This window comes from Hypanus sabinus, chromosome 18 (assembly GCF_030144855.1).
Source record: "Hypanus sabinus isolate sHypSab1 chromosome 18, sHypSab1.hap1, whole genome shotgun sequence".
Classification (NCBI taxonomy): Eukaryota; Metazoa; Chordata; class Chondrichthyes; order Myliobatiformes; family Dasyatidae; genus Hypanus; species Hypanus sabinus.
This window is the reverse complement of record NC_082723.1, coordinates 16,352,256-16,376,213: the sequence shown is the minus strand read 5'-3', so window position 1 is coordinate 16,376,213 and position 23,958 is coordinate 16,352,256. Positions and strand designations below refer to the sequence as shown.

The window sequence follows — 23,958 nt, the reverse complement described above, 5'->3', positions numbered from 1 at the left end:
TATCAAACATAAAAGCATTCCTAATTCAAAATTTTCATGTGTGCAGGTCAGCATTTATTGGCTTTTTTTGAGCCACTTTTTAAAACCACTGCAGTCCTTTTGATGGTACTGATAGACCAGCAGTTAAGGACTTAGGTTCAGCTATGACAGAGTGGCAATACATTCCAAGTCAGAATGCCACTCAGCTTGAAGGTGAATCTTCAGGTGGTGCATGTATCCTACTTTCGGTTGAGATCAAGGGAGTTGAACATACAGATAGAATGGCCTAGGAAGGTGACTACTGTGGATTTTAGCAGATGGTACACATCAGTTATAAGCATACCGGTGTCTGATGGATTGTGGGTGGTGTAAACACTTAGTAGTGGGTGGGCTACCAATCAAGCTTTCAGCTGAACACTGTCAAGCTCCTTGAACATTGTTGAAAATGGACTCAGGTGGACAGCATTCCAAGTTCATGCTTCTGACTTGTGCCGTGCAGTTGTTGAAAGGACTGTAGTAACCAAGTCTTTTGCCAAAGGACACTCCGCTACTGTAACTGCCACACATATGCATCTACTCCAGTGGTTCCCAACCTGGGGTCCACGAAGCCCTCAGTTAATGCAGTGTCCCTGGCATACAAAAGGCTGGGAACCCTTGATTTGGTCCAAAATGAAACCTCTAGCATCTTCATGGTTGGGGATGACAGCAATACTGTTGAAAGTTGAGGGCATGCCTTTAAACTATTCTTGTCAGTGATTATTGCCAGTATCTTTGTGTCGCTTATCTAATTTGTCCCCTATCAACCCACACCTCAATGTAATCTAGGTCTTGCTGTATGCAGACATGGGCATTTACATCCCTCTGAACATCAACATCAAAAGTTTACATACTAATTAATCAACTGCCTTTATTTTTCTACTAGAATGGATAACCTCAGTTGAGATAACTTCATCCAGATGAAAGGTCTCAATGCAAGCCATCAGCCCTCCATCAATACTGTCTGGCCTGCCGAGACACTCCAGCACTGTTTTAACATCACATTTGTCTACATTACATCCCATCTGCTCTGTCCTTTCATTTTCACTTATCCAAATATCCCTGAAATCTCTCTGCACATTCCTCACAGCTCATACTGTATTACCAAATTGCCTGCATCAACAAAGTCAGATACATAATGCTTAATCCCCTCCTCCACATTTGTTTTAAGTTAAGTCCAACTACAGAACCTTACGGCATGCCACCAATAACAGGTTCCTAAAGTAAAAATGGCCGATTTATTCCTCCTCCTTTTCCCGTCCATAAACCAGTCTTCAATGCACACATGTATACTGTGTACTTGCCCTCTAATTTTGTGTCATATTCCGTGCAGCACCCAATTAAAAAGCTTCTAAAAGTATAAGGATTCTCAGAACTATTATTGCCTACCTGTATATACAGGCAGTCCCCGGGTTACATATGAGTTCTGTTCCTGAGTCCGTCTTTAAGTCGAATTTGTACGTAAGGCAGACCAAGTACATCCAGTATTATTTAGCATCAGTTAGTCAAACATCTATCTTAGTATATATTTTACCTTTCTATGCATATAAAACACTTAACGTATGTATTCCAATAATTAAACCACTGTGTTGCTTAGTAATAATTGTAACTTTCATCGGGGCAGAGCCTTTCACATGCTCCATTATTCTCCTTTAAAATTGTTCCAATCGCTGACCGACTGCAGCCTAACAATTTTCCGATGACCGATGGCATTTCACCTCTTTCCAAACGCTTTATTATTTCCACTATTTTCAATCGCGATCGCTTCCAGTCAATGGAACAGAAACACTGTGGGCGACGGCTCCCGAGCTTTGCCGGCTCCCGAGGTCCGCTGGGTCCGAAGGAGCACTGCATTGAGGCAGGCTAAATGGGACAAGTGGGGGCTGTGCTGGGTTTGGGTATTTGATCATCCACAATATTCCATGTGGGAATTTAAACTGGAGGTGGCAGTGTGGTTTTTTTTAAAATGAGGTCGAGTTGTGAGCTCGACATCAACCTGGCACGGGAGCAGTCTCTCTCTGGATCGAACTCGGGTACCTCCATTCTCCAGCCCGACGCTGATCTCACTGCACCACCAGCCAACCGGAATGGGGTGGGGGGTGGGGGGCGGGGTCAGGGTGAATCTTACGAAGAAAAATTTAAGCCAAATACAAAGTTAAACATTCAATGCAGAGTCAACGGCAACGACTTAAAATGGCGGACAGCGTTCTCCTTCCTTGGTTCGTAAGTACGAGTGGTCTGTAAGTCGGACGTTCGTAAATCGGGGACTACCTGTTCTGTGCTACCGTTTCTGATTGGTCTTTTCTGTTGATGGACAAGTTGCAAGTAAGGAGGATAACTGAGGAATCAAGCGCACACACTTAGTACTTATGTTTCAAATACAAGTCCTCGGACACCATTCACCTGGTTATATCCTGATCTTTGAACTTTTTTTTTTGCATCAATACGATGATTCTCTAATACGCTTACTCTTAAACTGGACCCTCTTCCTCAACTTATCTTTGTTGCATCTTAATCACTTTAGTTTGTTGTTTTTCAGCTTGCCACACCAAACAACTTCGAGCAACCTATCCCAACTGGTCTCGTCTAGGGCTAGTGCACTTAAAGATTATTTCAGAATGTTTGGCTGGGCCATTTAGCAATGAATCCTGGACAAATTGAACAAAATTTCACTTGACCATTAAAGAGATACTGATTGATGTTTGCAACACTGGAAACTTGCTTGATACACATCTGAGCCACTTGGCAGAAATGGCTACGTAATAAGCTTTTCAGGGTAATAAAACATGGAGATAATTTTATGCCAGATGTTTCCATTCAGTAAAGTGTCAGTGTGACAACAGATGAAGCGTTCTGGTGATAATGAGGTCATAACCCATGATGATTCAGGGGGATTACATTTATGAACGCAACAGCCAAGTAGCTGTTCTAACAGCCACAATTCAACAATGCTCCCATTGTAACGGAACATACTACCCTTAAACAATTACGAGAAGTGAGAGTAGAGTGCAACAGTAAAATACTGTATTTGTAACATCCCGATTCCAATGATCCACTAATACCGTTTACCATAGGTGGGTTTCTAATCTGCATGCCCCACCTTCAAACACAGAAAAACACATGTTCCACATACTTCTCTCTATTCTGTGAAAAAGTGAGCCAGCAAGGGACACAAAAAAAGTCAGTTATAAAGAGTACCTCACAGCTTTGTACTGTAAATTGCTACTCAAGTTGCTTTTTCTCTCATCCAAATAAAGCAATATTAAATGATGCACTGTTCATTGATCCAGGGAACTCTGATGCAGCATATGTGATGGAAGATGCATGCAGTGCATCTCATTCTGGTCCAGTTAAGTACCTTCTTGCCCTGTATTCACAATCACTTTGGGATTATATAAAAACACTGGTTGTTCTGACCAACTAGTGAATTATGTACAAAGCTTAGACATAGGTTCTTGAAATGACTAGCACAAAACCCCACAAGCTTGTTTAAAACCATACAATGAAATGGCTTCAAAATGATGCACAGAATGACACTGTTGAATCACCCATTTCCAAGGGGATAAAAGTACTTTTACTTGCAATGAAAGGCAGGTGGCAGATTACCACTGCAAGTTGCAGGAAACAAAACTACAGGGAAGTATAGAACATATTTCTGAACACAGGAATATAAACACATGAATCAGAATTAGTTAAAAACTCTGTTGAGATACAACTCAGTAAATGAAACTAATCCATGTTTACTACAGTAGAGCTCCAATTATTTGATACCCTTGGGTCTTTGGTGTACTAAACAAGTCCCCCTCCCCCCTGCCAGAATACTGGCAATTAATACACCAACAGACACAGTTCACTTTATGCACTATAATATTCCAGTGAACCCGATGAGTCTAAAGGGAGCAGGATATTTCAAATTACAAGTTTTAGATGGTGTTTCAGATTGTGAAAAACATAAGTACTCCTGACCCAGGGTCCGGTCACTCACTTGGATAATAGTCAAGATCCGAGCTCCAGCTGCTCACCTAACCCACTCCCCAAATCCCTGGGCTTGTATTCCAGGCTAATTAGTGAGCAAGATACTGTAACTTGGGTATTTCTGAATTATCAGATAGCTTTACTCTTAGCAGCTCAAAACTGTAGCAATACTATTGTTGTACACCTCTCACTTTAAATGCCCTTGGTAGTTCTTTATGAAATTGTGTGAAGAACAATTACCAATTGTGTAGTTAAGATACTCTCCAATGTTTTGGGATGAGTTTCACACAAGCCAGAATTACAAGTTTCTATACACATTTTCTATGGCAAGCACCACTATGAGAAGAGAATTATTTTAATTCTCCATCTATTGAATAGATCTTCTGCAGTAACAATTTCATTCCTCACTCCCTCAGGTACCATCTCAGATCGCAACTGTTTAAATAGCAATTAACAACAGAGGTGATCACTCCTCAAGGTAAAATGCAGTGCAACAAGATGTAGACTGTAAAATCTAGAGTTAGTTTTGACTGTGCAATGGGTGGGATTACAGAGTAAGAATGATGAGTTGGAACTGTAGCTGGTTGCTAGTCTCAGCAGCGACGAGGATCAAAAATTGTCAATTCCCAGATGAATTGCTTACAGATTACAATTGAGTTTTGCCAAATTTGCAGACAGTAGTAAATAGCAGGGTTTGAAACAGCTTTCGCAACCACTAGGCAACCTCAAATATAGCAAGTTTTTCTACGTATTCTGAAGATGCGATTTTAAACAATATTTAATAAAGCTAGAGATAAAAGCAAGTCGATTTTAAAACATTTTGAATTTTACAAAGCATGTTTAAAATCTGGGCAATGAGTTGAAAATGCCTGAAAACAGTTTAGTTATATCATATATTCAAACTTGTTTCACGAAGTTCATAGTTCAATTTCACAGAGCAAAGGACAAAGGTAATGGATACAAACATAATTCTTTCCAGCAAAGTGACTAGCATTTGGCCTTGGGACACAGCGAAACAATCTTAAATAAGCAACAGACAATATTGGCAGCCAGAAGATGGCATAAGTCACCAGCAGGCGTGGATCCCAGTAGCATTCACAATAAAGCCCTCCACATTAATAGCTCAGAGTCCTTTCCCCTATCTTTTGAAGAGTGTAGTGCTGTTTCGACCCTGAAGGACTTCTATCCCTCACACCAACTACAAATGGCATTAAAGAAGTGGGGGAAGGGAGCATCGAAACATAAAAGGCTGTAGAAGGACAAGGAAAAAAATCTGAGGGCCACAGTCATAGGACAAGACCCTACAAAAGGAAGGTCAGGACCAACTACAGGTTCCACCTGCTAGAGGCAACAAAAGCTTCTCCATGAGTTTTCTGTTTCAAAACAAAACTCAGATATTTAACATACAGAACAATGAATGTGTGTGTAACAATATTTGCAGTAAAGAGGATGTAGAAATGTAAAATTATTGTTTCATTGAGGTAACTAAATTCTTAGATGAGGCTCTCCCATATGGACGATCCTTAATTAAGTTCTCAGGCATGGAGAACAAAGCAAGTCATCATAAAACACATAGCCTTTGACAAATTATGTTTGCCAAGTGATGGAACCACTAAGCCTGTAATTTCCCAAAAGTAACAAGATGCATTTAAATGTTCACATTCATAATTACATGAAATCATTTCAGATAGCAAATGCTGACCATATAATTTGATGATCTATGAAGGGGACAACAGAGATTTTCAGTCTACTGCTCCAAGCTACCCAGATCTGATGAGACTAGCCAGAAAAAACACTACTGCTGAAGCACACACTTCCAGTAATCAGGTATTAATCATTAATGCAAACTTGTTCAGCAAAGTAGACCTTCAATTGCTGCAGCGGACTAGAAGTTTCATTACAACAGAAAACAGATATGACTGCAAAAATCTGGATAAAGCTTTCCAGTGCTTGCCATGCTAGTAAGTAACGGCCTTCAACTCGCAGGTTGAATTGTTGGGAGAGATTGACAATTTTATAACAAAGCCTCAGAGCACAGTCTAAGCTTGGTGGAAGCAAAATATGTAATTTATTAAAAAAAGTATGGGGGAAAGGAAAACTTAATAATTGTTTAGCTTTTGTAAAGAGCTAATACAGGTCATATGCACTTTACAAATGCATTCTATGGTGCAAAACTTACTTTCACAAACTGAATGAACTGAACCACAACTCCATTCTACTGACAATACTAAACCGGCTATAAGAAGTAACATAGAAGATAGCTAGTAATAACCCCGATCCACCCACTTCAATAAATTCCATCTAGTCACAAGGTATCGGGCTTGTGAACAGGTATGTCAGCCTTCGGACATCAAAGCAATTCTGGAAAAAAATTTCCGACTTATCTTGTGGCCAATGATGATGCTGCCAGTACCTGTGTCACTTTCTGGCCACGTGATAAATAAAATGCCACTGGTCAATAACCTATACATACAGTCGCTCCCTAGTTGGAATAAAAGAATAAGTCATTTTCACCCATCACCTCCGAGCTTCTCACTTCATCTCCATGCTCCTTCTCCCTCATGTGGTCTCACCTATCACCTGCCAGCTTGTGCTCCTCTTCCCCTGCTTTTTCTGGCTCATCCCACCCCCTTTCCTTTGCAGTCCTGATGAAGGTTCTTGGCTTGAAACATCAACTATTTATTCCTGTCCATAGATGCTGGCCGACCTGCTGAATTCCTCCAGCATTGTCTGTGTTTTGCAATTAGCTGTTCACAGTAAATAAAGTATATTGCACAGAAGGTGGATCCACATCCCTCCCACATAATTGATTTATTTCTAGCTGCAGTTCTGTAATAGAAGCCCTATGGTTTAGTCCTGGACTCTCAACTGGAATATCTTGCACTCATGTATGGCTCAGTTTGACTGATGTACCATACCAGAGATCATTTCTGTATAATACCTTTTGCCACCCTCCAAGCAGTAGAATTCAGTGAACAAATCACAATAACCAGTTACGGATTTATAAATCACTCCTTACGAAACAGCACGGAAGACATCCGCTTACTCAACCAGAAAAGTACAAGCTCAACTAAAGCAAGAAGGGACAGACAAAGGTGGGGTTGGAAGAGTTAGTAAGAGGTGGGGAAGGAGGGAATTCTCTATTCCACAGTAGCTGCTTTGTGCAAATACTCTGAGAAGGTAACTCAAAAATATTATAGAATATCAGTCCAAGAAAAGTGCATACCAAGTATTTTGTAGTAATCTTCCCAGGCTTTGGAATAATCCATCTGACCAGTTTGGCCACCATTCTGATCTGTGGGCAGGTTTAAAAAAATTACATTTCACAAATTGATAAAAGACATTTTTCAGAAAAAAATAGGGATTTTTTTTGCAAAGAAAAAGGAGACCCAGCTTTCTGAATAGCTTCAGACCAAGGATACTTACAGTAAAGAGGTGTTTTGTTACTCTGTATAATTAGCAAGTGTTACTAATAACTACACAAGGTTCAATTTCAACCAAGTTTGCTCAAATACAATTCAGAATATAGTCCAAACAGGATTAGATGATATTTGATTGTCAAGGTTGGGAGAAGCATTTAAGCATTGGGATATTATCTCCCAAAGCATCGCCCTAGACAGCTCCATTTTACCATGTGGTTTTGAACTTATTTTAATAATTTCCACACACAGGTCATTCATAATTTAATACTTGGCCTTGTGGATCTTAGCCTTTTCAAACAGGCAGTGAGCCAAGCCCAAGCATTTCCAGGAGTGAAAAAATATAATTTAGACAGGAACATCAGAAAAGACCTGTAATCTTAGCAGACTTTTTTCCTCTCCATAACTAAACTGTACATCTGCAATTATATTTATGCTATCTATACTTTGGGAGTTGGGTGGAGACGAAGGCAGTTAGTGCATGAAAATGAGAGACAGTAATTCTCTTTCCCAAGGAAAAAAAATTATTTGCCAAGGTAACAGACCAAATTCCAGATGATTGTATCAACAGCTTCATCTTGTAGTCATGACACATACTAAGATCTATAGGAAGACCGGATTTTCTTGATAAATCTTAGAAGATTTGGTATTGCTTTCAATGAGCCTTCAGCAGAACTAAATGTTGAAATACATAAAAAATATCACTACATAGCAATTAATGAAAGAAAACTGGGAAGGAACAGTGCTACAGTTTTGAGGTGTTAAAAGGAGGGCCCAGACTCAATGCAATTTGAAGTTAACAGCTCAGGAGGATCAGTGGAAACCTCACTTCGATTTCCAGACTTTCAAACCAATTGGAATTGCAAGGAACAGCCCACACTTTTGAGGTTGGAGAATGGAAAACATTCAAGTTATACAACTGGAAGATAACCAATCAGAAAAGTGACAAAGCATTTCAGATTAGAATATAACTAATGGGTTGTGAGAAAAAAAAATACACTAAGGAATTCCCTGAACTGTTAGAGTGTTGGGGCAATGAGTTACAAATTACTTTAATTTTGAAGTTTTGTAGAAGTTACAAATTCCACTCTCAGTTATGGAACATTCTGTATACAAGTAAGACTAACCAGCAATGAAAGATTTAGTAAAACAGCTTAGTAACAAACATTTTTGTACAGATTTTCTCTATGCATCTTAAAATGACTCATTGGCTTTGGGATATTTAAAGCTGCTATAAAAATGTTGCATTTCCTTGAAATCTAATCCAGCAACAAATATTTATAGCTTCACTAAGCTTTAGTACAAGGTCTGAAAAACAGCCTTTATTTAATGAAGAACATTAATTTGAAAAGGTTAGCTATTATTATAGACCAAGTAAAGCATACCAAGGAAAAGCCTGGACCTGGCACCACAATGCACAACCTCTTACAATAGCAAAGATACATTTAGTGCATGGCTGAGAAAAAAGGGCCGTTTTAAAAATATGCACATTAATAATGGCTAAATGGTGCTAATGTTAGTTATGCTACAGTACATCAATAAACAATGATCTTGACAGAAATACCTACTTCAGCATTTCTGTGAAAATGTATTTTTAAAAGCAACATTTACAACTTGAAGCTCAGTGCAGGTAATACTACTTGGTGGCTGAACTCTGCAGTCAAGGCTGCAATGGGATTTTCTGGATGTCATTGAGTTCTTCTGATGAGAGCCTCTTTGGCACAGTTCAGAGTCATGATCAGTGACATGCAGCTCAATACAATAGTAATTAACAGAGCTTGTTGGAGCAATAGAAACCAAAACTGCTCCAGAGAAGTCTAACAGACGTTTAAGCAACAGCAACTCACCTTCTGAATAGACACCAAATTCAGCAACCAGCTTTTACAAACTGCCCTGTTCTGATGAAAGATCAACCTATTACATTAATTCAGTTATATTCTCTCTAGATACTACCAGGCCTGCATTGTACTTCTAGCATTTTTTTGTATTTCAGATTTCCAGTGATTATTGTTTTGTGTCTCAGGTTTGCAGCATTTCTCGGCAATCACACCCTCCCAAATCTTCATCCACCTTCATTTACATTTCCTCCTCCTGATACATCACCTGTGATCAGTGTGATTAAAGTACTCTCATTCAGCAGTGTTACTTGTGTCATTCAGTCACTCCCAGTTTCACTGATTCATTTTGCTCGTTCCACTACCACCCCTTGTCCAACACTTAAGCGCTGTGCAAAAGTCTCAAGCACCCTAGCTATATATATGTGCCTAAGAATTTTGCACAGTACTGTAGTAATTTTATGTATTGTTCCCAAAAAACAAATTGAGACATAGTTGAGTGATGATAAATTTGATTCTGATATGGGTCTCTTATTGTGGACTAAGAGTGGGAAGGGGACAGAGAGAGGGGGATCATGGTTGGGAATTAGGGAAGGGAGGGGGAGGGAGCAGGATTCTGTAATGATCACTATACCAACTGTGAAATCATATGACCTTGCCTGGTGTCTCAGGGCTGGATGTGTCTTCATCTGCACCCCCTCCCAGCACTTTAATGCAAGCTACCCCTCCCGCAGTGCTCCACCCTTGAATTCCAAGATCCTTTGCTCCTGCCAAATTTACAAACGAGCTCTTCACCCCACATTGACAAGTACAGCATGGTTTCTACAACTTTTGCACAGTACTGTATATTTTTAAAAATCTTTGATTTCCATCATTTCTTGGTTCTTATGAAAAATATCACTGCACTGAAACATCCTCTGGCTCTCTACAGATGCTGCTTTTATTTTGAAGCTTCTTTCTTTCTGATTACCAGGCAACCACCATGAATGACTAATTACAGAAAGTTTAAAGGGCAAGATACCCTACAGGACTATACAGGAATCTATATAGGGCAACATACAGTATAGAAGTTTTGATAGAGGCACAATTATCTGTATAATAACTTCTCAGCAATCTAATTTGCGATCAAGTTATAAATGACTGATGGTTTTGCTTGCAATACATTAAGATACCCAACTACATGACAGGCTAGAAATGGGCTACCATCTGCAACATTTTTCAAATGTTTTGATTTAACTGCAGATTCTTTAAGCATATAAATGCACTACAAAAACCTTGCAGAGTGAAACTGGATGTTATCCAAGCCCATTTTGCAAAGGGACATTTTAATCTTAGATACAGAACAAATTCAATTTACCCTGATGTCCAATCATGAAGATAGTTTTCCCAACAATACTATTGCAACATCTTCACGAAATATTGGACACTATCAACCCAGGAGGAATTTTCCCCCACTGTAAACAATCCAAATAAATTGTAGGTCAAAAAACAACACTGCAAAACTACAGCCACCCAGGAGCAGTGTTAGCACAGAGTCGAGAACCTTCCTGATAAATGGTATCCCAGCAACAAAACTAAATAGCGACAGCTAAGGAGCAAGGGAGGAGAAAAACTGGAGAGTCAGAGAGATATAAAGATAGAGTTTGAGAAAGTAGTTTGGATTCTTCCATACTAAAGTGTATGAGGCTACCTTTAACTCACAGCACCCTTAGCCAACAGACAAAATTTAAAATCAAAAGTTTGATATTGCTTAGAATCAAGTGAGAGAACAGCCTTAGAGAGCATATTCGCTGCCCCTCTCACATTAGTGAGGATAAAGGAGAGCATTAATGTTGATTCTGGATTTGCAGAGGTAGCAAGTTCTGGGCTGCAGGAAGTGGAATGCATATGCTTGCATTGTTGAAATAGCTCTCTTCACAAATACACACCTGAATTTGGTTGCAAGTTCTGCCCCATTGTTGCTTGTTGTTGCTGGCTAGGCTGCTGGTAAAACTGGGAGATGTAGGCTGACCAGGCTGCTGTACCCAAATGCTGTGCAGCTTTACCTAGACACACACAGTGTGACAGTAACTATCACTAATTTTGATAGCTTTAACTTGTATGGTAGGAATAGTTCATAATGCCGTGGTGTTACTGCTCGTGATGTCAATGTCTAAGCTTTAAAGGAATAATTTTGAACCATTTGAATATAAACCCACCACCGCAACCAAAAAGACAAGTGTATCCAAAGGAACCAGAATCCAAGTACCTCCCCTGTTAATGTCTTCTTGGTCGCTTCCAGTGTTTTTGGATTTGATCCTTCTCTGAATTCTTCTTCACAGGAAAGATCACTGGCAAGGCCAATATTAATCACCTTAATACATCCACCCAGTCACAAGATGCTTTAGTAAAAGCATAAAAAAGCGATGACAGGATAAAATGTTTAGTGAGCCAAGTGACTGGGCTTTCAAATAGCGTTGTCAGAAGTAAATACATGGTTTTGGGAGGAGGGGAAGCAAAGCCTCATTGAAAGCTTTCCATACGTAACAGGCCACGTGCTAAATGCTACTGCACTGAGTGGAACCCAAGACAGTACAGAGCAAGTTCCATTTACCCTGATGTAACAACCCATTTTACTTCCAATCACAGAAAACAAAATTCACAACCATAACTTTTAAGTAACATTAGCAGAAAGTACTGGATACCATCAACCCAGGAGATTTTTCCACTGCAGACTAGCACATAGTAAAAGCAAAAAAAAATAAAGCAAGCTAAAAAAAACTGAAACTACAGCCACCCAGGAGCAGTGTTAGCAGAGTCAAAAACCTTCCTGATAACTGGTATTCGGACAATATGGTGTAATAATGACAGCTAAGAGGCGAGTGAGGAGAAAAACTGAGGGAGATATAAAGAATAAGATGAAGTAGTTTGGATTGTTCCATACTAAAGTGAATGAGGCTACCTTTAACCCACAACACCCTTAGCCAACAGAAAGAATTTAAAATCAGAAGTTTGATATTGCTTAGAATCAAGTGAGAGAACAGCCTTAGAGAGCATATTCGCTGCCCCTCTCACATTAGTGAGGATAAAGGAGAGCATTAATGTTGATTCTGGATTTGCAGAGGTAGCAAGTTCTGGGCTGCAGGAAGTGGAATGCATATGCTTGCATTGTTGAAATAGCTCTCTTCACAAATACACACCTGAATTTGGTTGCAAGTTCTGCCCCATTGTTGCTTGTTGTTGCTGGCTAGGCTGCTGGTAAAACTGGGAGATGTAGGCTGACCAGGCTGCTGTACCCAAATGCTGTGCAGCTTTACCTAGACACACACAGTGTGACAGTAACTATCACTAATTTTGATAGCTTTAACTTGTATGGTAGGAATAGTTCATAATGCCGTGGTGTTACTGCTCGTGATGTCAATGTCTAAGCTTTAAAGGAATAATTTTGAACCATTTGAATATAAACCCACCACCGCAACCAAAAAGACAAGTGTATCCAAAGGAACCAGAATCCAAGTACCTCCCCTGTTAATGTCTTCTTGGTCGCTTCCAGTGTTTTTGGATTTGATCCTTCTCTGAATTCTTCTTCACAGGAAAGATCACTGGCAAGGCCAATATTAATCACCTCAATACATCCACCCAGTCAGTCACAAGATGCTTTAGTAAAAGTATTAATAAGTGATGACAGGATAAAATGATTAGTGACCCAAATGACTGAACTTTCAAATAGCTTTTTCAAAAGAGAATGTATGGTTTTGGGAGGAGAGGGAGCAAAGCCTCACTGAAGGCTTCCTGTAATTCCATAGCATACTCAAGAGGCCAGATGGGTAAGAGCTACTACACTGAATCTAATCCGAGATATTTCATAACTTCTACTGAAAAGGCACCCTCAATGAGGTTAGATAAAGTGGACGAAGCAGTTAACTGCTTCTGTAATGGAATCAACCAGGGATGCAAAATTTCAAGCCAAGCATGCAAACTGAGGACAGTTTGGAATACTCCATGTACAACTCCAGAACAGTAGTTAACAAGGAAAAAAGAGCAAACCCAGTCAGGACAGAAGAGATGCCTTCATATTCCTTTTAAGAATCCACACCCACATTCCAGAATGAGGGGTCACAGTTTAAGGATAAAGGGGAAGCCTTTTAGGACTGAAATGAGGAAAAACTTCTTCACACAGAGAGTGGTGAACCTGTGGAATTCTCTGCCACAGGAAACAGTTGAGGCTGGTTCATTGGCTATATTTAAGAGGAAGTTAGATAAAGGCTAAAGGGATCAGGGGTATGGAGAAAAAGCAGGTACAGGGTTCTGAGTTGGATGATCAGTCATGATCTTACTGAATGGCAGTGCAGGCTCGAAGGGCAGAATGGCCTACTCCTGTACCTATTTTCTATGTTTTCTATTACTGAATCCTGCACAGCAGTTGATTCAGTATCTTAAAGACTCATCCAAAACCTTAAGTTTGTTACAGTTTGGCTTAAGACTTTTCATCACCCTTTAATCTGCTATTTTTTGCTTTCTGTATTTCACTAAACTACTGGCACATCAACATGCTGGAGTGATGTTTAAATATTAGAGAAAACACAATTTGGGGCATATAACTAAGCAAAGTTTAAAATTAGGACAGTCCTGGAGAAACTTTTTAAATGTTAAAGACTACTTTTACACCCAAGATTCCCTTCAAAATAGAATGCTCTTCAGTTAATGGGAAATTGACCTCGTTCTCTGCCATAATTCTGTGACTGTAGTGATTAAACTTCGTCTTCTGCCCAGTATTGAGAGGATTGGTCTTTATTTCTTTGTTTTCCCTCTCCACACCCTGCGGTACATTGGACAGCAACCTTGCCATTTCTTTAGCACGTGTCTTTTTTTACAAGACCAAGTTGCTAGCTTGAAGTTCAACTGAGCACTGAAGAAAAGTATGCAAGGAGCTGGCTGGATTCGAACGTGAAACCATTCGCCTTAAAGTCCAGAGTGGCATACACCACCGTCCAGCATCACTGTCGTAAAGGGTTTCCGGAGGATCACAGTGCTAACAAGTAAATAAATCCAACCACATACATTTTAAAATGTGCATTCGTTCCCAGAGTATGACACAATTTCAACATTAGCCCTGGTATCTACTGTTTCAGTGAGTTATTGAAGACTGATTGCCAAATTTTACAAGGTTACACTGCTGAATGAAGAGCTGGTCAGATGTTTTCTTGTCCTCCCTCTCCTCTTACGCCATTCACCAAATGCTGCGTTTGTTTGCACAAAGTCAAATTGCAATTCTGGATGCTATGTTCTTGGGGGAAGAAAATGATTTTAATAATCTACTTCTCAAAGGAGGAAAATAGGTTAGAAGGACATCAACATGATTGCAAGAACACAATGAATATGCTTAAACTGTCCTACGGTAGGCAAGTTTACTTTAAGTAGTCGAAGGTTTGTCACTGCTAAACCTGAGGTTGTGAGCTGTTGAATGAAAAATTTACTGCAGATGGATTAGGATAAGCTGGTAAATAATCATACTGAATCCAACTGAGGTTACTAAAACAGATTTTGTGGGTACCAGAACTATAGAACAAAAAGGATAAATGAAACAACACTGATTAGTAGTTGAGATTTCTATATATGCCTATGCAGTGTGTTTTTTACTACTTTGAGGGTGATGAAAAAGCCTGTTTTATCAGGCCTGTGGAGCACATGAAAAAGGAAACCAAAATGTGCTCAGCCAATACCACAATATATAAGAAAAACAAAGACTTCTGCTGAAAGCAAACAAGATACTCACTTGGATCCTGCTGCCCTTGTTGCTGCCAGGGCTGGTATGCACTTCCCCATCCCTGTGTCATAAAGGCTTGTGGAGGACCACTGTTTGGAGAAAGAATAAATTCAACCAAACTTATATAACGTACACCGGCTCTGGTAACTACTACTTAACCTATGACATATGAAAATGGGGACAATTAGGTCAATTCCAAACAATACAGGAAACAAAAAGCTAGAAATTCAGCTAACTTTCCATGGCAGGCTTGGCACTGATAATCAAAGTAGGCAAGGCTGCAGCCTTCAACTCTCACGAGTATGGTGCACAATATAAATTTAAAAGGGAAACATTTTGCTGCAAGTAATGTGGGGTGAAGATTGGGAATGGGGGGAGGTAAAGAAGTGGAGTCAAAATAGGAGGAAACAAGAATAAAATTTGCTACTCGTCCATGCAGGTGAGTAATGTCGTGTTAGGTTGTAGGTTTAAATGTGGTGGACAAAAAGATTACAGTCAGTGGCTAGAAAATTAAAGAGGACACAAAGTAAACAGATTTTATAGATGGAACAAGCAGCAAAAACTGAGGTGGGTTTTGGCTAAAAACTTCTGGGAATCTCTGCTTTAGGTTGGATATTTTACAAATCTTAACGAAATTGTGAGATGCTCGAAAGGACAGATTTTGTATGCACCTGTTATATCAGGCAAGGATTTCTCAGAAGGTAAGCAGCTTCCAATCCTAAGACCAAATATTAGCTCAAAATCCCAGAATAAGATACTAAGCCTCAGAAATAAATCAAGCCACATATGGTGGGACAGAAGTACACTATTAACACTGGAAATGACCTAACATCTTCCATCCCAAAACAAAAGCTTGTTAGTTCAAGAGTACAGATGTCAAGTGATCAATTCTGTTCATTAAAAGGAAACCATACAAGGGTAAAATACTAATACGAATCTTACTTTTGGTGGTGGCCAGGTGGTCCTTGACTGTAAGGGTTCGTGTTAAATCCTCCAGGGCCACCAGGACCAGGACCCTGAAAGGAAACAGAGAACACTGAAGTGAAAGAGGTTGAAGTTATTTAATACTTGTCACAAATTCACATCTATTGAGCATCTATATTGTTAGATGAAGGCAGATTTCAAGACCTGTAGGCAGGGGAGTCTCTTTAAGCGCTATCGAATAATCATTCAAAGTAAAGTTTCCTCAGGGGATTACAGCCATAAGCAAATCCATCATAATACACGACTCGCATACACAGTGGGGAGGAAGAACGTGTAACAAGGGATTCACGTTACTGGGATAGATGACCTTTCCTGTAGTCACATATGCAATCCCACAGTGGCACATAATCTCCCTGTAGTCAAGGTCAAAAATGGCATGAAGTTAATGCAAAATATTACAAGTGGAATGAGTATTACCAGATGTTGTGGTCATAATCTGCACTCAGCGGTAGATAGGAGGATTAGGTCTTGCATACAGTTTAGAGGAATGACAAATTAAAAATCAGAATACAAAGGGATAGAGTGGATGAAGGGGATTTTTCCCACTCATGGGATATTGGGACTCGTTTTGATGTCCTCCCGCACCTCATTGGTGCATTGGGCAGAAACCATGTCATTTCTTTTACCATTTGTCTGTTTCACAAGTCAGAGTTGTTAGCACGATTCTAAGCCCAGCACAGATGCAAAGCATACATGGAGCTGGCCAGATTCGAACCTGGGATCACTCGCCCCAAAGTCTGGTGCGGATGCCACTATACCGGTGGCTGGCACATTTGATGAAGATGGAGCGTGCAAATGTTGGAGGTCATTCTGTGAACCACTGCACCAAAAGTGGATGCAAAGTGTATCAGCATGAGAGAGAGCAGAAGAGGAAACATAAGAATTGACTTGGGTCACCTTTGCTGAAGTTAGAAGGGTACTGTCCCTTCAACTTACAAGAACATGGGATAAAGTCCAATTTTTGGATGCAGTTTCTGAACAATTTGAAATGAAAAGGTTGAATGCATTTAAAATGGAAGAACTAAAGAAAGCTCACCCCGTTGATTTTTTCTTCTATTAATTGTCTAGCATGTTCAATTTGTTGTAGAGCTCCACGAATGATGAATATTCGAATATTAGGATCAGAATTTGGTGGTGGGTTTCTCTGTAATTCTACGTGTGCTCCTGTTTGTTGGTTAATGCTTTTGATAGTCTCTCCACCTGAAGAACAAAATGGAAATATTAACATGCCTGAACAGATTACCTGCTTGCTTAAAACAGTAAAGTTAGCATATTCTCATGCTCATTAGCTTAAATTGTTGTAATTTTAGTCACCTGCAAAACACTTAAATACTGACATTAAATTACATCTAAATATTGTGAAAGTTTGAGAGAAGTCTCCATACGAACACCGTCCTGAAAAGTATTACTTATTCCCCTTGAATTTTTCCTTTTGAATACTTCAAATGATTGAATTGAAATTAGTTTTCCAGAATTCTCAGGAATTCTCTGGAGCCTACAGATTGAAAGAGAGCAGCATAACCCTTTTATTTAAGGAAGGAGGAACAAAAGCAGGAATATATAAACCAGTGATTGCAAAATCCCTCAAACCTATTATTAGCAATATATCTATTGGATTAGTAAGAAAATGTGACCACATGGTGATATGAAAAGTGAAACTGTTTGACAAATGTATTTTGGAACTAACCTGGTAAACTCAAGGACTGGATTATTTCAAAGTTCAAAAAGCTTTTGATAAAGGGAATCATTCTAAAAGTTATTCCACAAAACTTGCCCAGGTAATTGGGGAAATTATAAGCACTGAATGAGTTGTTTGTAAAACAGAAAATAAAGTTCAAGAATTTCAGAGTCACTTTCAAGTTAGCAGGTTGTAGAAGTGGAATATCACAACGATATGTTACAGCCGTACAAGACCTTGGTCAGACCTTACTTGGAGTACTGTGTTCAGTTCTGGTCATCTCACTACGGGAAGGATGGGGATACTATAGAGAGAGTGAAGAGGAGATTTATAAGGATGTTGCCTGGATTGGAGGGCGTACCTTATGAGAATAGGTTGAGTGAACATGGCCTTTTACTCTTTGGAGCGACGGAGGATGAGAGGTGACCTGACAGAGATGTACAAGATGATGAAAGGCACTGATAATGTGGATAGCCAGAGGCTGTTTCCCAGGGCTGAAATAGCTAACATGAGGGGGGATAGTTTTAAGGTGTTTAAAAAAGGGTACCAAGAGGATGTCAGAGGCAAGTTTTTCCGCATCGAGTGGCGGGTGCATGGAATGCACTGCCAGTGGAAGTGGATACATTAGGGTCTTTTAAGAACTTTCTAGACAGATATATGGAGCTTAAAAAAATACAGGGCTATGCGCTAGGGAAATTCTAGGCAGTTTCTAGAGTAGGTTACACAGTCAGCACAATATTGTGGGACGAAGGGCCTGTAATGTGCTGTAGATTTCAATGTTCTGTGACAAGCGCCGAGATCTCAGATCTTTGCAATCTATTTCATTAAGCAGAACAAAGTAAACCTATTACCAAAGTAACAGTAAGTGACCAAAAAGTTTCAAAAACTTTTCAAAAATAATGCAGGCGAAGACTGCAGCATCCAAATTTAATCTTGAGATTCATTTTCTTGCAGGTGTTTACAAGAAAAAAGTTAAAGGTAAAGTGTAGCATATCCCAGTGTGTTTACAATATAAAGCCAGATGGGAAAACAAGCTGCAAGGATAACAGAAGTTATGCACCTTGGAGAAAACAGAAAATAACTTTTATTAAAATAGTTTAAAATAAGAAATTAAAGTATTCAGAGGGACCTGGATTTCCTTGTACAGAAAGCATATAATAACCAGATACCATATACAATTAAGTAAAACGATGTTAAATTCTGTACAAAAGGATCAGATCGCAAAAATAATTTTACTGCAATCATGCAAGGCCTTGGCAAGACCACACGTGGAGAACTGCAAGTGTGCATAATCTTATCCAAGCAAGGATAAAATTACTTTAGAGTGCAAACAGGCCCATTGAATAAAACCACTTTCATACAAAGAGAAACTGAGTATACATCCTTTTTTAATAACAAAATTCTTAAGGGACCTGGCAGGTTGATTTTGGCTGAGATCTCTTGAACAAAAGTCTCACAAGTAGTGAGCCAATTAGGTGTAAGAGGAGAAATTTCATCTACAAGTGACAAATCTTCGGAGGGGTGCAGATGCTCATGTATTCTGCACGTTCAATACAGATTCTTGGAAATTAGGGGGAAATCAAACGAAACAAAGTGTTGAAATATGATCAGCTAGTCTTACTCAGCAGTGCAGAGCATTCAGAAGGACTAAATGTCCTGCTGTTGCTTCCTTTGTTCTAAAAACACAAACAGAACTCAAACCACATCAAACGGTGGGAAGTTCCATTTTTTGAACTTTAAATATAGGATATGGGCATTGCTAGCATTTTAGGACCATAACCCTAATGCAGTGAGTAAACAAGACTATTACAAAAATAATTCAAGTGAAGACAGCAGCACCCTGACTTAATCAAGCCAATTATTATTCACTGCAAATGCCTTTCCTTTGTTTTATAATTATGGGCACCAACTGACCAAAACCAAAGAACTTGCTTTTAAGTTGTACACAGTAGTTTATTTACACAGAACCAACTTTTTTTAAACTTGTATAAATTATTGCACCACATGTTGAAATTTTAGGTTAATTTTCCTTCTTTTTCCTTAACCAGAGGGCAAGGAATTGAGATTGAAAAGATACTAGAGGTGACTAACTATAGCTCTTGATGGAAACAATTTTCTTTGAAAATATTGACAGCTAAACAGCTCATTAAGACCAAAGCAGAAAATACAAATAACACCATAACAAAATACATCACACTGCAAAATTCATAACACAGAACTAATGGGAATAAAATGCAAGTTGAGAATATTTTAAACAAGGATAGCATTTATCATGAACAATTAAAGAATGAGCCGTCACTATAGCAAATTTATGTGACCAGAACGAGCTAACATGTTAACAATTCCTGTGACAAAAATCAGGTCAGGACATTTGACTTATACCAACAATTGTAAAGGCCAAGCAAAAAATCCTGACGAACAATGGTGCTAACTTTATTTATGCAGTAGGTTGCAAATTTGACAACACTCTAAAATTCAGTAACATGATACCGGAATATGAAAACTGTTAGCAGACTGGAACAAGCTGGAGACACTTAAGTAATACACAGCATTGAATTCAATCCGGTTACAACCACGACAATTAAACAAAATCAAAGGGTTAAGGTGCAGAGTTTAATTTGGATTGTGCTTCATTTACAATTGCAAAACAAAAGATCAATCTGCACTGAAAACAAAATGCCTACAACAGAATTTAAGTGATCCAAAAACCCTGCTAACAATTACTAAAGTGATATTAATGTTAAAGAAATTTATAAGGATTTCTCTCCATGAATTTTTATCCGCCCCCAGTTACAGTGCAAAGTGCATTTAAAATGCTCTCCTTTTGTAATGTTGTTAGAAACCAGGAACAGTACCTGTTAAACATATGGAAGCCCGGGAACTTTTACAAAAAAAGGCTATTCCCCTACAAAATCAATTAAAGCATGGCCTTCCTAGATGTAGCCAATTTACGCCTTCCCTTCACAGCTTTATTCACTGAACAATCTGAACTCAAAGCCTTTTCAAACTTGCACGCTGATTAAAATCTAATGTTTATGTCCTAACATCAATTACATCTCTTGTGTGTGCTTGCTCTGGCTGCTTCACTCACTCAATTTCTCGCCCCCACCCCCTCTGCAGTGTCTCTAAAAGGATGCCCTTGGTGGTTAATGCACCCACTGGGGGGAGGTCACTCACAAGACGCTTGGTGGCCAGTCACAGACACGTTCAACAGTCAGTCTATTCTTCCGCCTGACAGGGATGCAATGTGAAACCGACTGCAATGGTACTTGATGAAAATTGTAAAGCAATTAATCAAATCACTAAAAAGACAGCAATGACACTGCCCAGCACTGGAGAATTATCCATCAATTTTTTTTATCATGGTAATATGGTGAAGAGAAGTAACGATTTATCTTCCAGCTCCTGCCTTCACGCAACATAGAAAGCACTTGACGTTTCTATTGCCTCGATGCCTTTTCAGGATTCTTTCAGCTGGTCAGAGCCACTGAAAAGGCAATGCCGGACATCAACTTTAGAGACTGGGAGATAGAGTGATCCTGAAAAGATCCATGAAACATTGGTTATGCAGTCGGATTTCAATTGCAGTCTGTCCAAAGGAGGACAAGAGTGGGGGGTAGGGGTTGTTGGAGAGAGGAGAGATTCACACAAGATCATGAACCGAAACCCCAACCACCAACAATTAATGTCACATTAGCTTCAGTATATTGTAAGTCACATTAAGCTAAAGATGTGAACAATGAGGCACTGGGTTTTCAAAGCGTGTGCTTCTTCATCCGCCCCTGTTCTCACAACCACTATATAGTCAAATGAACTGGTCTTTTTTTATGTGGGTTTTGTAGGGTGGAGGGGAGGTAGGGAAAAGAGAACTGATTTTGGACGATTGGAGTCACGTTTCATCTTAAAAACAGCTCCATTCAGCCATTACTAGTTTAGTTAAAACAGGTCAAGGGTTGTGTCAGAAATTTAAGCCACTTCATTATTCTCTTCATGAAAATGTAAAGGAGTCCTAACAAAGTTTAACTCTCCAAAAGAACAAACAGGCTTCAAAGATTTCACAGACTTTACTGGGGGGGTGGAATGTCTTTCATATTTCTAAAACTTTTAGTCACTTTCTTTGCATTTTGTTCTTTTTAAATTGAAGACTGATGTAAAACACTAACTTCATACATTGGCCACTAACAAAAAAACATTTTAACACAGCTATAGCATTTGGCACCTTAAAGCAATAAAGATGACCTGTTAAAGATAGCATACTGAACATTTCCTGATGTTAAGAGAATAAAGGGAACAAACTGAAAAAAAATACCGGTTGACAACTATTTTCAAATAAGCCAGACTCATTTTCAAATTAGAGCATCAGTTTTGACTAAAACTCAACCAGCAACTTTTTGTAAACCTGCCATTCAGTATACGTTATTCACAATTGTCAATGGATCTCCATTTTACAAATCCCTAAATTCAGCAAGATGCTCTTTAAGTCTCATTCAGTCTATTAATAGAAAAAAAAGACTCACTTTAAACCAATATGCAGAGGTATTTTGTGGAAAATACAGAACAATTAACTATTTAAAAATAGTAAAACTAATTTGGTTTTAAATACCTTTCACTTCTCTGCCACGTTGGCATAATTTACAAAACATCTACCTTCTGGCTTTTGCCATAAAGAACTGGCCATTTTTGTTACTTCCTTAACCTTTTTGAACACAATTTAGGATTAAACAGCAATGCAATTGTACTCCTTTCAACTTAGTAAACTTTATAACGTGCAATCTATTACAATGAAGAAATCTTTATGCACATTAGGTGACAATATGTGAAAACATATGGTCCAAACGACAGACAGACAGACATACTTTATTGATCCCGAGGGAAATTGGGTTTCGTTACAGCCGCACCAACCAAGAATTGTGAAGAAATACAGCAATGTACAACCATAAATAATTAAATAATAACAAGTTAATCATGCCAAGTGGAAATAAGTCCAGGACCAGCCTATTGGCTCAGGGTGTCTGACACTCCGAGGGAGGAGTTGTAAAGTTTGATGACCACAGGCAGGAATGACTTCCTCTGACGCTCAGTGTTACATCTCGGTGGAATGAGTCTCTGGCTGAACGTATTCCTGTGCCTAACCAGTGCATTATGGAGTGGATGGGAGTCATTGTCCAAGATGGCATGCAACTTGGACAGCATCCTCTTTTCAGACACCACTGTCAGAGAGTCCAGTTCCACCCCCACAACATCACTGGCCTTACGAATGAGTTTGTTGTGTGACCTGGGATTCCACTTTAGTCCTCCATCTGTTTCCCCACTCCAACCTGTTATTTTCCCAGACAGTTCAAATGAGACCCAAGGAACAGCAGCACCCTGGGTCTTGAGACGGTGGGATAAGAAATTAATCTGTTTATATATTCACTTGCTGTTTGTTCAAGTGGGTGGTATGATTAGTAAATACAGCTGAAAATTGATGGCGTTCAGAGTGGGATGGGTTGGGGTTGAAAGTGGTCAGGGTCCTTGGCTGCAGAATGACATTGAATTGATAAAATGGGAATGGAAAATGAAACTTAATACTGAAAAATGTGAGACTAACACCATGTAAACTGTTGGAGGAATTCAGCATGTCTGGCACAGGAAATGGACAGCTAAAGTTTCACATCATGATCCTTTGCATTTTAGAAAAGGGCACAAAGATATACATAATGAATGTCAGGGCCCTAGGGAATACCAAGTAACTTTGACTTACATGTTCATTGTTCTCCGAATGCAACAGATCCAACTTGTCAGATTGTCCTTGATCACCTGGGCTCTCACTGTTTGAACAAGTGTCCCTTATATGAACTAAACTTGAGTGAAATCTATATGTACTGCAGCAGTCACAGTAGACTTGAGCGCTAACACAGCACTTGCCCAGCTTATGACAGGATTCTGCTCCTGACAACTATATGTAACCTGAACTTTGTAAGTTGGACATGTAGCTGTCCAGCAAAATATTTAAATAGGCCAACCAAGCACAAAGTTTAAACATAAGCATTTAACTCAGCCGTTCAGATATTGCCATGAACCACATCCTCAAACAGCATAAGATGTAAATCCAGCCTGGGCTCCAAATACTCTTTGTAATGTGTATATAGAGCCAGAACGACAACAGAGTTATGTTAGTCTAGGTACATACTGGACAACTTGCAACATGGGAGCTTTGAACCGAGCCCAAGAAGATGATAACATGTGGACTTGAAAAACTGGAAGTGAGTGCTTCCCACGTACTGGAGACTCAATCAATTCACCGCACGATCAATCGATGCTTGT

General features: G+C 39.3%; 1 protein-coding gene across 4 annotated transcripts in view; it reads right to left on the bottom strand.

The window, feature by feature from the left end:
* The window catches only part of fubp3 (far upstream element (FUSE) binding protein 3), a 94,083-nt gene that overhangs the window by 13,053 nt on the left and 57,072 nt on the right, over nt 1–23,958 (bottom strand). Inside the window, exons 13-18 of one of the 4 annotated variants that reach the window (XM_059993724.1) lie at nt 17,011–17,174; nt 15,933–16,006; nt 15,000–15,079; nt 12,424–12,540; nt 11,173–11,289; nt 7,217–7,285 (exon numbers count right to left, since the gene is read on the bottom strand). In XM_059993724.1, the coding sequence (XP_059849707.1) occupies nt 7,217–7,285; nt 11,173–11,289; nt 12,424–12,540; nt 15,000–15,079; nt 15,933–16,006; nt 17,011–17,174 (621 nt within the window). The remainder of the gene's footprint in view (nt 1–7,216; nt 7,286–11,172; nt 11,290–12,423; nt 12,541–14,999; nt 15,080–15,932; nt 16,007–17,010; nt 17,175–23,958) is intronic. The other 3 variants (XM_059993725.1, XM_059993726.1, XM_059993727.1) reach the window with 3 other exon arrangements.